We start from the raw sequence: 12,808 nt of genomic DNA on the forward strand, positions 1-12,808 counted from the left end.
AAAAATATCAGCAAGTACAATAGATGGTGAACAAAAAACTACTTTATTCTAATGAGACAGAGAAAGCACTTCTCGTCTCGGTGGGACGAAGACATGAGCACAAGAGACCAAAGAACAAAGAGAGAGAGCTCCCGCTCTGATAAGTTTTTAAACATACAGAGTGGCGATCTGTTGTCCAATCAGTTGCGAACAAGTCGACCTTTCCCGTCCAATCGGTTACGAGCAATTCAGTGTTGGGCGGGTCTCAGATTGAAGTTGGAGCCGCTGCCTTTTCCTTCCACGGCTATTGTACTAATAAGACTGATAGTTTTATTTAACTAAATTAGACTGAAATTAAACGTGCACAATTCATAATATATACTAAGCTAAACATGAAAAAACATATGTTTACTTAATATAAACATGAAATAACGTAATATGTTTACTAATGTGCATAAACACTCTATCATTCCCTCCTGTTGTACATTTAAACATCAGTTCATACATTTCCAAAAGATTTCATGCATGCACGTCATACTAATTGCACAGGGAACCATTCTAATCTCATCTATCCAACGTCTAATATTATTTAACTTACCATGGAGAAGGCGAAAAACCTCTATCACAATTTTGCTGCTGTGATATATAGCCTCTCCATTTTTGAGGGTTTTTAATGAGGAAAACTCCTTCTCGGCTCTCCGTTTTCTTTTTTTGCTTTTGTTCTTTGGAGCAACCACTCTCTGGCCATGGTGTACTATCCCTAGCTACAACACTGGGTCCCCTTCACGCATTTGTTGATACAAAACCTTTGCGTAATTCACCTGAGAATTAGTTATCATATTCATTAGCATTGTTCTTAAGCATGGAATAATACAACCAATGACTAAGAAAATAAGTACAATCACAATTGCGAATGGGATAAACAGTCTGAGCAAAGTCTTATACCAAGAGCCCCCAAAGAGCCCGTCAAAGATCCACGGTTGATCAGGCCGGTGATCTTTGGCCATGGCATCTCTGAGATCCCTGACAACAGACAGAGCATCAGTCATGTTTATGGAATTCGCTTCTTCGGGTATGTACGTACAACAAGTATCACCCACCATAGCACAGACGCCCCCTTGTGGCGCGGTCAAAAGGTCCAAAACCATTCTATTTTGCAGCACCATTTGTCTAATTGCTGCAATTTCAGTGTTTTGCATTTCATCTACTTCCAAACTGGCGTTTACAAACACTTGAAACCTGTAGTCAATTGTTTCAATTCGTAGCATGTTTTTAGCTACTCCAATTTGTGGAAAAAGAGCTAACATTACCTTACTTCCCGTGCTATGGTGTTTGAATTGTTCTGGAACATCAGTTCCCCAGATCGAATCGTGGGGCTTAAACGACACTCTTCTTTTCACATGATGGTGTGCTGGACGACTGGTAATGATGAAAGTATTGTCAGTCACAGTAACAGGTGCGCACATACCGTAGGCTTTCGGAGGAATAAAAGAATATACTTTCCAACCACATAACCACCAAAGATGTGAAGATACAGGTAAAATGGTGACATTGGTGTTTAACGGTAGCACGTATAAACATCTATTCTCATCTATAAAACCTAGATTTTGACCTGTACCGTACATTGCAACGCATACTGGTAATCGCAATCCGCTCTCGGTCATAACCTGATTTTCAGTTTCCAAAATGGTATCCAAACTTGGAACAATCTCTCCTCTCGAAGCATTGCGAAGAACTGGAAAATGTTGATCAGGTTTATGCGAAGATATTAACATATACGCAGCTCGAGCCATTTTATCTCCAAATACCTTTGAATGCACTCTTTGTTGCGTTACAGAATGTGGCATAAAAGAACAAACAAAACAATTACTTTTCCTATTTTGTTTAGCAATTAATGTAGCATAACGATACCACGTGTTTGATAACAACGGATTCCAGTCATGTTTCTCTCCTGCAAATGGTTGATATAATGCGTCCATGACATCTGAATTTTGGGCTTTTTTGTCAGGTGTTTCCATCCAGGCTGTCGGTTTGATGTGCGGTTTGCGCTGGAAAGGCGATGTCACGACTGGTGTTGTCAAAGATGACAACATGCATATAGTTACAGGAAAACCAGTGTGATGTTCACGAAAATCAGGACAGAGTCTCAAGTCCATGCATCCCGCAACCTTGTGGGTTACGATAACGAGTTGGATATCTGTCATTGTGCCAGTTCCAGTTCCTAACCAGTTCCCTTGAGTTATCTTTCTGACAATTCGTTTTGCTTCTTGGGCACAGCTATTTTGAACCCATTTTGTTTTGGGCTCAGAATGGACCACAACGGAGTCCCAACCAGTGGTCCAAGTCTTCCCTGACTTGATACGAGCGTACCAAGAACCATGAGGGTAATCACTTCCCGTTTGTCGTGCTTCGTTCCTGAGGATGTTAAGAGGAAATGAGATGATTCCTGCATCTTGTAGTGGCAAGCAGGCTACAGGATGTGCCATGCTAGGGCACTTTTCTGTCATCGTTGGGTGCAATGGTGGAGTTTGGCAGGCTGATGGAATGGGAGGCTTTACGTGCGTCATCTGGATTGCCTCCACTAATTCATACAGCAAGATGATGTGGACCAAACCCATGGCTATTGAGTGGTTTGGCTCCGTCTCTCTTCCACCTGCTCCGGATCTGGTTGGTGAACGATTTTGCAGTGGCTTTGATGCACCCAGGTGGATCTCTCGGCGATTTTGATGGCAGTTGGCGTGGTTATCAGCACGGTGAATGGCCCCTCCGACTTTGGTGCAGACCTTGATCAGCGCCTTCGGGGAGCCCAGCAGCCTCTCTGTTCCTGCAAAGGGAACACAGGACTGCGGCAGTACATGTGCTGTGGACCTCTTTGTTGTTGTACAACATTTCACACAACCATTTTGCCAACAAAGCGCCTGGATCTGATTCATTCTTTTAGAATAAAATGCAACTGGTCTCAGCTTTTGTCCATGCTTTTGTAACAGGACTGAAGTCATGTATTTGTCTTTGCAGTCAACTGTTTGAACAAAAGGTTTGTCATAGTCAGGTAAAGCTAAGACGCTAGTGTTTGCTATCAAATTTTTTAATTCTGTAAATGCTTTACTGCCCTCTTCGGTCCACTGAATAGAGTCTTTCAGTGCCATTTCGTCTTGGTATATAAGTGTCAATAATGGTTGGGTAACTTGTGCATAATGCGGAATCCAAGTTCTGCAATAATTGCACAGTCCCAAAAACGTCATCATCTGTTTTTTCGTCTTAGGTCGAGGAACCTGCAAAATTGTCTGTTTTCTCTTAGTTGTCAACTCTCTTCCCTTTCTTGACAAAAGATGTCCTAAGAAAACTACTTCTTGTTGACAGAACTGCAATTTATCCAAAGAAGCTTTGTTACCTGTATTCGCTAAATACTGGAACAAAGCTATTGATACAGTCTTGTTCTCATCTTCAGTCGGTGAAGCAATTAAGATGTCGTCAACATATAAAAGAATCTGAGAAGATTCAGGATGTTTAAAATCAGCAATACACGAAGACATTTCCTGTGAAAAAATTGTAGGACTATCTGTAAACCCTTGTGGTAATCTTGTATATGTATATTTTTTCCCATTAAATGTAAATCCGAACCAATGACGTGAATTTTTGTGTAACGGAATGGAGAAAAAGGCATTGCTCAAATCAATCACTGTAAACCATTTTTTGTCAGGTTTTAAACTGTTCAATAATGTGTGCGGGTCTGGCACACACGGAGCACGTGATTGTATGGATTTATTTACCTGTCGTAAATCATGCACCATTCTCCAAACTCCAGATTCCACTTTTTTAACAGGAAATATCGGTGTATTACATTCACAAGTTGGGTCTTCAATCAAAATACCAGCTTTCACCATATCCCGTATTACAGGGGTGATGCCAATAATAGCGTCCTGTTTTAATGGATATTGTTTAAGTCTTGGTCGATAAGTCGTTTTAGGCAATACTTCAACTGGTTTTGCTGTTTTAAGTAAGCCCACATCAGTTTTTCCCGATGACCAAAGGGTGGCAGGGACGTCTGGAAAGTCCTCCGCCCCTAAAGTGGCCATCAGTGATAATTCTAGTGAATCGACCTTTACTGGGTCCCCCATAGCGTCAACTACGAAGGACTCCAGAAAATTAACCTTTTTGGGTTTATACCCTTCTTCTGTTGGTACTAAAGCTATTTGCAATTTTTGTAACAGGTCTCTCCCCAACAAATTTATGGGACACTCTCCACTCAAGACCATAGTGACCTTGTATGGACTTAGTCCCTCATCTAAAATTTTTATTGGTTTGGAAATCGGTAACAATGTCACTTTCCCATCTGCAGATACCACAGAAATTTGTTGTCGACTCGGAGTGACACCTGGAATGGTGTCTCTTAACACTGATCTGCATGCACCACTATCGCAAAGAAATTTGACATCCTTTTTCCCGATTTTTAGCCAATAATAAGGTTTTTCGTTTTCCGGTAAGGTTAAGGCAAACACATTAGTCAAATCCAAGATTTCAACTGGTTTTATTGATTTCCATTTCTCACTGTTGTGACTGTTGTCATCAGTGTTGAAATGGGGTTCCTCGCGTCAATCTGAATGTTTTGTTTTATGTCCTTCACCATATCGCGTATTATATGGTGGAGGTCTGTAAGATTTCCCATGTTTCCTTTCGGTATAGGTTTCTTTTTGCAGTGGCGAGCAATATGCCCTACACTGCCACAACTGTAGCATCGATCATTGTGCGGCATCCGTCTCTTCATCCGATCCTGGTATAACACGTTCTCCATTATGTTACCCATGGTAGATGCCATCACATGTTCCATCGGCGAATCTGCACCATTTCCCCACTTTTTTCTCACCACTTCTTGGGCGTGTATTGCCCATTCCATGAGATCAACCAACCTTCCAGTCCGGTGTTGGACATCATGTTTGCGAATGAAATCTCCAATTTCCGGCGTCAAATTCTGCAAAAATGTTTGCTTGAATTGGTTGACATATATGGAATTCTCATCAGCAGATTCAGGAATACAGCAGTGGTTTCGAAAAACATTTTCCAAGCGTCCCCGAAAAATGTTAATATCTTCCCCACGTAACTGTCTACAATTCTGAATTAAGCCAAAGTTTGGTGTTTTCTTCCATAATGTTCGGACGTTTTCACAAACCAATCTTCGTTGGGTTGACGCTTCCTCGTACGTCATATTCGTTCCCATCGATGTTTTCCCAGTAAAGTCACCTTTCACCCGATTCCAATGGTGTCCCAAGCATCTCCTGAGAACCTTAAGTGTTTCTTGTCCATTCAACTGATAAGAAGCACATAATTCCTCAAAATTCTCAGTCCAACTTTCTGCATTTTCAACAACATCACCTAGTCCTTTACACGCCTCTGCAACATCACTGTCGCCCCATGGCCGATAAACCAAGATAGTTTGATCATGTATGCTTGAAGAATTAGGATTTGCTACCTGAATGAGTGGCATAGCGTCACAGTCGCTTCCATTATTCATTTCAATTCCATTCAACTCTTCAAACGGATACAATTGTCCAGAACAATTTGCTTTGCTCCTCGTACGCGAAGAGACACAATCAGCAGCAATCTGATTTTTAATATCAGGTTGCAATCCTCGTATTCCTCCAGTAGGGGTCATAAGCGCTCCATTCTGCTGGTCTGCCCAACAGACATTTGGAGTCATCACCTGGGGGGCCCACCCAGGGGGGCCCACCCGCCCCACAGGGGTTGAACAAATGGCGTCCTCCCCCTTCTTCAGCCCTGCGGAGGAGGGGTAGAAGGAGTGGTAGGAGGGGGGTTGTCGTGGCGCCTGCTCGGGGCAGCCGCCCGCCTCTCCCCCTCGCCTCCCGTGGGGGAGCCCTGGGGATTGAAACAATGGCTGCTTTCCATTTTCCACCAACTTTTCATTGGGACGTGCAACAGACGAAGCCACAGTCTCATCGTCAGAGCGCACTTTGGAAGACATTGCAACTATCGCTTTCTCCTCTTTTTTCATCCGTTTGGCTTCCATTTCTCTCTCTCTGATTTTTGCTTGCGCAATCCAAGCTTCGCAGGCAATTATCTCGGCACGTATCTTTCCAAGAGATTTTTTCATCGCGGATGCTTCCTGAAGTTTCAATCGAAACAAGACTTCCTTCAAAGGCTGTAGTTGTAAAGAACCAGAGAACGTACTACAGTCCATCCACTTCTTGCAATAAAGTTCGCTACCTGGGAACTTTTTGGACATAAACTCTACGTCCCTATGAATTGGGGTCTTTTTAGAAAAAATAGCACCCATTTTCACGATTGCAACAACAAATTCCTTCTTTAGCTATCACAAGAAAGGAAGCACACCTCGCGATGTTGATTCAAACCCAAGAACAAAGGGCGTGATTCGCGCCAATCCTCAGCCAGGATGCGCGTTCACGCACACAGACAAGGAATGCTCTTACGCACACACGCACACACACACACACCAACGGCTCAAATGACTTCGCCCCCACCCTTTTTTCTCTCCGAGACAAAGAACTTTCTCTGTGCCACGATGCTAGCATAGACAAACCAAGTTAAGAATGTATTTTTGATCTTATTTCTTTCCTCTCGACTCAGTACTATAGCAGCTGCCCTAAAACACTTCCGCTCTTCAGAATAAAAGCGGTCCACCACACAAACTGAATTCCAGCTATCACCACCTTGTGAACAATATTCTTTCGCTGGAAAACTTCCGATTCACAATTCGGCGTGTGGATACTTCGTGCACATTAATATGCACTCCTCCACCGGCATACGTATTCTCATTTGGCCACCTTGCCTAACGAAAATCGCTTCACACCGGTCCGTACGTGAGTCAAGTGGAAGAGACCGTCTCTGGCCAAGAAGAGGTCTCACAATGCATTCAAACAATGGCTGCTAGCTAGCGCGCTACTTACTTAGTGAACTTTTGAATGCTGCCGTGTCGTCCTTCAGCCAGAACGCGAGGAGCCACAACGCCACCAGAAAGTTGTGATTCTTTCCGTCTCTCGAGCGGAGGATTGCAGGAGCAGGCTTCAGTGAAGAACGAAAAAAACCTTCGTTTCTTCCGTAGGTCGCCCCAATCAAAGAGCAGATTTGACGCGCATCTCCCGTCAAAAAATCATAAAACGGGTCAACCACCAGGAGCTTCTTTAGTTCCCGTCTCGCCTTGATTGGTCGCCCAATGTGGTCCTCACGCAAAGGCAGGTTGACTTGGCACGGGTTTTTCGGCACCAATTAATGTCCGGTTAAAACTTCGTTTGTCTTTCCTGGTTCGCGCATTGTCTGGAGTTCACTTGATAAAAATATCAGCAAGTACAATAGATGGTGAACAAAAAACTACTTTATTCTAATGAGACAGAGAAAGCACTTCTCGTCTCGGTGGGACGAAGACATGAGCACAAGAGCACAAAGAACAAAGAGAGAGAGCTCCCGCTCTGACAAGTTTTTAAACATACAGAGTGGCGATCTGTTGTCCAATCAGTTGCGAACAAGTCGACCTTTCCCGTCCAATCGGTTACGAGCAATTCAGTGTTGGGCGGGTCTCAGATTGAAGTTGGAGCCGCTGCCTTTTCCTTCCACGGCTATTGTACTAATAAGACTGATAGTTTTATTTAACTAAATTAGACTGAAATTAAACGTGCACAATTCATAATATATACTAAGCTAAACATGAAAAAACATATGTTTACTTAATATAAACATGAAATAACGTAATATGTTTACTAATGTGCATAAACACTCTATCATCGATATAACGAGACTTTACTGTAGTTAGCAAGTTAAGTGCAACTATCCGGTCATTTTTTGTGTTGCTTGGCCTTATTTTCAGAATGGTGGATTACATATCTCAATTGAAATTGAAATAATTTTCTAAACTGGACTTTAAATCGAAGCAGGAGATAATAATTAAAGGAAGACCAACACCGGACTGTATAGCTCACAAACGGTGAGGGATGAATGTAAATCTCCTGGACAGTTTCTCAGCTTTTTGGCCAAGAAGGATCTCATCGAAACTATTCCTGAAGCGACAAAGTTGCTCCAGCTCGTGCTCACTGTTCTAGCTAATACAGCAACAGTGGAGCGGCCATTCTCAGCACAAAAGACTGAAAACATACAGTCAGAACAGGACTATCAAGGACGACTTTCTTCACTGGCAGTGATCTCCATTGAGACAGAAAGACTTGGACTTCATTTATAAGTAAAGGTAACACGATAATAACGTTTTTTTCATTCTTTTTTTCTATGCTACAGTTTGTATACAGTATATAAAGAATGCTGACATGACATTTTAAACAAAACACGTTAACTGTTGCCAATCAAATGGTGAATAAGCTACTCTGTGGAGTTCATATGTTTGTAAATCTGACTGATGACGTCAGTGCCTCACCAGCCATGAACCTCACCGCACGTCACTGGTCCATGGAGAAGAAACAGGAAGTCTTTGTTTCTCAGTGGAAATAGTTATTGTGCATCCCGTATAGAGACCACTGATTCAAACGGACTAAATGGCTCCTTACACGGTCTCTGGAACAGTGAGAAGTAGTTACTGATTATCTTCTTCTTTTCCTTTCAGCTTTTCCCTTCACAGGTTGCCACAGCGAATCAATGTCCTCCATCTAACCCGGTTTTGTGCATCCTCTTCTCTCACACCAGCTACCTTCATCTTTGACAACATCCATTAGCCTCCTCTTCGGTCTTCCTCTCAGTCTCCTGCCTGGCAGTTCAAGGCTGAGCATCCTTCTCCCGATATAGTCACTCTTTCTCCTCTGGACATGTCCAAACCAACTCAGTCTGGCCTCTCTGACTTTCTCTTCAAAGCCTCTAATATGAGTTGTCCCTCTAATGTCCTCATTCCTGATCCTATCCAACCTGGTCACTCCCAAAGAAAACCTCACATCTTCAGCTCTGCTACCTTCATCTCTACTTCCTGTCTTTTCTTCAGTGGCACTGTCTCCAGTCCAAACATCATGGCTGGTCTCACCACCGTTTTATACACCTTTCCTTTCATCCGATCTGACACCCTTCTATCACACTTGACATTTTTCTCCAGCCGTTCCAGCCTGCCTGGACACGCTTCTTCACCTCTTTTCACACTCTCCATTGCTTTGGACAGTTGACCCCCAGTACTTAAAATCCTCCACCTTCGTTATCTCTTCTCCCTGTAGCATCACTCTTGCACTTGGATACCTGTCATTCACACACATATATTCCGTCTTGCTGCGGCTTATCTTCATTCCTCTTCTTTCCAGGACATACCTCCATATCTCTAGTTTCTCCGCTACCTGTACCCTGTTCTCGCTACAGATCACAATGTCATCTGCAAACATCATGGTCCATGGAGATTCTTGTCTAACATCGTCTGTCAGCCTGTCCATCACCATAGCAAATAAGAAGGGGCTCAGAGCTGACCCCTGGTGGAGTCCCACCCCCACCTTGAATTCCTCTGTCACACCGACAGCACACCTCACAACTGTCTTACAGTCATGAGACATGTCTTGCACCTCTCTGACATACTTTTCTGTCACTCCAGACTTCCTCATGCAATACCACAGCTCTTCTCTGAGCACCTTGTCATACGCTTTCTCCAGATCTACAAATACACAATGCAATTCCTTCTGACCTTCTCTGTCAAACTTCTCTCCAGGCCAGATATGTGTGTGCACATTTGGGTGGCTTCTTTGACATTCACCCAGACTACCTGGGCAGTGTGTAAAATACGGAATATAACTTGACATCAGTGCAGGATGAGAATTAACATCTAAACAGTACTTGTCAATCTTTATGAGCATTTGCACTACTATCTCATTAGCACAGTATTTTTACTGACTAGGGTGCTAAGAATGAACAAATTAAACCTGCAAGAACGGGCAATCAAAGGTGCTATCAGTGGCCGCTGTTCATTCTTTTTTTTTTTTTTTTTTTTTTTTTTTTTGTAGCGTAGCGATATGATTCATCTTTCTCTCCTCATCTCATTTACCTCATCACTACAACATTGTACGATTTTCAGTTATGTCTTCTGGAGTTCTCAAATGATACATTTAATTGCCCAAAATTAGATTTAATGGATGTTTTTCTGCACCCAACCTCTCTTCCATGTTTGCTCCAGTCTGAGTCGAGGATGTTTAATGGTCTGGAAAAGGAATGTCCCTCACCGACAGAAAAGCTTGCTCGAAAAGAGTCTCTTAAGGTATACACATCCACTATCCTTGTCATCCTTATCGTCTCATCAAGATCTCATGTCATCCACAATTAAAATTGAATTTACATTGTAAAATCCGCAATGAAATCAAATTCAAAATGTTTCACAGCACTGTGAATGTATTGTGTTTTTACTGGATTCTGCTTTTATGTAGTTTATGTTCTTGGCACAATAATGTATTGACATATCTGTCATCTACCTCTTTGAAAGGTCCAAAAGCAGAATTACCGTCAAGAAAAGAAACGGGCTGCCAAAGAACTGTTCAGCGCGCTGAAGGACCCTAGTGTTGTTATTATGTCAAACTGGCTAAAGGTGAGTTTCCTACGCACTTGAGATCATTTGGACAAAAATAATACTGTTGGCTTTTTTTAAGATGCTCTGACCATTCCTTATGCTTAGAGCACACAGATCAAGTAAGTCTAACAACAATTTTCGACACTCAGAGAATGACAGTATTTTTGTATTCGGCAGCCTTTTTAACTAGATTCAATAACAGCAGTTGTGCAAGAGCAATCCCAGTGAAGGCAAGACCCTGTTTAAAACATATTTACAAAGGGAATACAATGATTTTCAAATCCTGTTCTATCTACTTTTATTTGAATACACAATAAAGACAAGATCTATTATGTTCAAACCGTCAGTTGTTTTTATCAAATAATCATGAGCTTAGAATTTCATTGGTGAATACAATTGGGTATAAAAGGAGCTTCTCTGAATTGCTCGTCAGTTCCGCTTGTTTAGGACACTCTGATCAACTCAGAAGACCGCATATTCCAATTCCTGCCAACTTCAAACAGCCATTGAAGAGTGGTCCAAAATTCCGCTTGCTGCAATCAACAACCTGATTAACTATGCAAAAGAGATACATACACTATTGGGCATAGAGCAAATAGTTGTCACATCAGGTACTGTTTTTCTTGAGATAACCCATATCCTAAACAGCATATTTGTATTCCATGTTGTTGAGGTGGTTGAATTATCTCTACTGTGTGCTTTGAAGAAAACAGATTTGTAATCAGCGTTTGACAATAATAGTTCTTACAAATAAAATGACCTAAAATCTTTCTCTCCATTCACCCCATGAAAATATATATTCTTCAGTGCGTAAGTACCAGGTATTTAGATAATGGAGAAATTAATATTGTTTACATTTGATTTTATTGATGCTCTTCATATAGCTATTTGTATCATGTGCTCCATTTTTGATATGCGGTATGATATTTAAAATGACAATTTGTCGCCATTGCGTTTTTCAGATCCGTGGCTCTTTAAAGAGTTGGACCAAGCTGTGGTGTGCCCTGAAACCTGGTGTTCTTTTGATCTACAAGACCCCCAAAACTGACCACTGGGTTGGCACTGTCCTGCTGAGTGCCTGCAAGCTCATCGAGAGGCCCTCAAAGAAAGATGGATTCTGTTTCAAGCTTTACCATCCACTTGATCAGTCCATTTGGGCTGTCAAGGTCAGAAATGCCTGTCGTCTGGATGCTCCAATTGATTGGCGAAAAATTATTATTTCAATACAATACAATACAATATTGATTTATATAGCGATTTAACAACAGCTTAAGCTATAACTAAATGCTTAACATGCACAAGTATCACATACAGGAGTCACGGGGTTGGTATTATTCAGTGGCAGGTGAGTGATGACCAAGTTTGCTGTAAATAGACCTGTCTCTTACATAAAAATGCAAAAACAGTGTGTGAAAAGAGGGATACTAGGCCCGAAGGAAATTTTAATGATGGATCATAATGGTACCTCAATGATTAACAATATTAATGGTCGTTGTCTCTCATCCTTGAGATATTCATCATAGGATTAAAAATGACGGTTGTCTATTTATTTATTTACATTTATTTATGTGTTTGTATATTTCATATACAGTAAAGTCTCGTTATATCGATACTCAAGGGAGTCCGAAAAAATATCGATATAACCGGGACTATCGATATATCCGACCCTGTTTGCATGTAATTTTCTCCGTGCGTGCATAGAAATAGTATCGATATACCCGGGACTATCGATATATCTGATATCGATATAACGAGACTTTACTGTATTTTATGTTTAGGGTCCCAAAGGAGAAAATGTTGGCTCCATCACACAGCCTTTACCAAGCAGCTACCTGATCTTCAGAGCGTCTTCTGAGTCTGATGGTGAGAATTTGTTTGGGAGTGGGTAACACAAACATTTCCCTTCTTTCACAGAGCACCATGCTAACTGTTTTGACTAGTAGCAGTGTGTAGGTGTGAAAGTAGAGAATTTAGGAACGAACATTGTAAATTGATTTCCAAATGAAATACAATATTCACATTGTCATTCATTTTCATTTCATTGCAGTAATTTTAAATGGCATGAAGGTCACATTGTCACCAACAAACAATATTCAAGTCAGATGCGGCTGGCAATTATAACTCAATTAATTATTCATTCACTTGTCCATTTATTTATTAATTCATGCATTCATTTAGTTAACCTCAGCAAATTTACTGGTCATATGTGTGCGAGTAGATGAAAAATGTATTTACAGTATCCCAAATTTTGGGGACGAAATGTAACAATTTAGAGGCAGTCTTGACCTCTGTTTTAATTTATTGTACACATACTTTTTTTAAACTCATTTG

The 12,808-nt window shown here is 41.5% G+C and overlaps 1 protein-coding gene across 3 annotated transcripts in view; it reads left to right on the forward strand.

Annotated features, from left to right (window-relative positions):
* osbpl5 (oxysterol binding protein-like 5) overlaps nucleotides 1–12,808 on the forward strand; it is a 51,837-nt gene that overhangs the window by 19,095 nt on the left and 19,934 nt on the right. For all 3 annotated transcript variants that reach the window (XM_088997274.1, XM_088997275.1, XM_088997273.1), the window contains 4 exons: nucleotides 10,091–10,171; nucleotides 10,394–10,495; nucleotides 11,440–11,643; nucleotides 12,256–12,340. In XM_088997274.1, coding sequence (XP_088853400.1) covers nucleotides 10,091–10,171; nucleotides 10,394–10,495; nucleotides 11,440–11,643; nucleotides 12,256–12,340 — 472 coding nt within the window. The remainder of the gene's footprint in view (nucleotides 1–10,090; nucleotides 10,172–10,393; nucleotides 10,496–11,439; nucleotides 11,644–12,255; nucleotides 12,341–12,808) is intronic.

The sequence above is a fragment of the Hippocampus bargibanti genome, linkage group LG05 (assembly GCF_051943395.1).
Source record: "Hippocampus bargibanti isolate YZ-2025 linkage group LG05, ASM5194339v1, whole genome shotgun sequence".
In the NCBI taxonomy this organism is placed as follows: Eukaryota; Metazoa; Chordata; class Actinopteri; order Syngnathiformes; family Syngnathidae; genus Hippocampus; species Hippocampus bargibanti.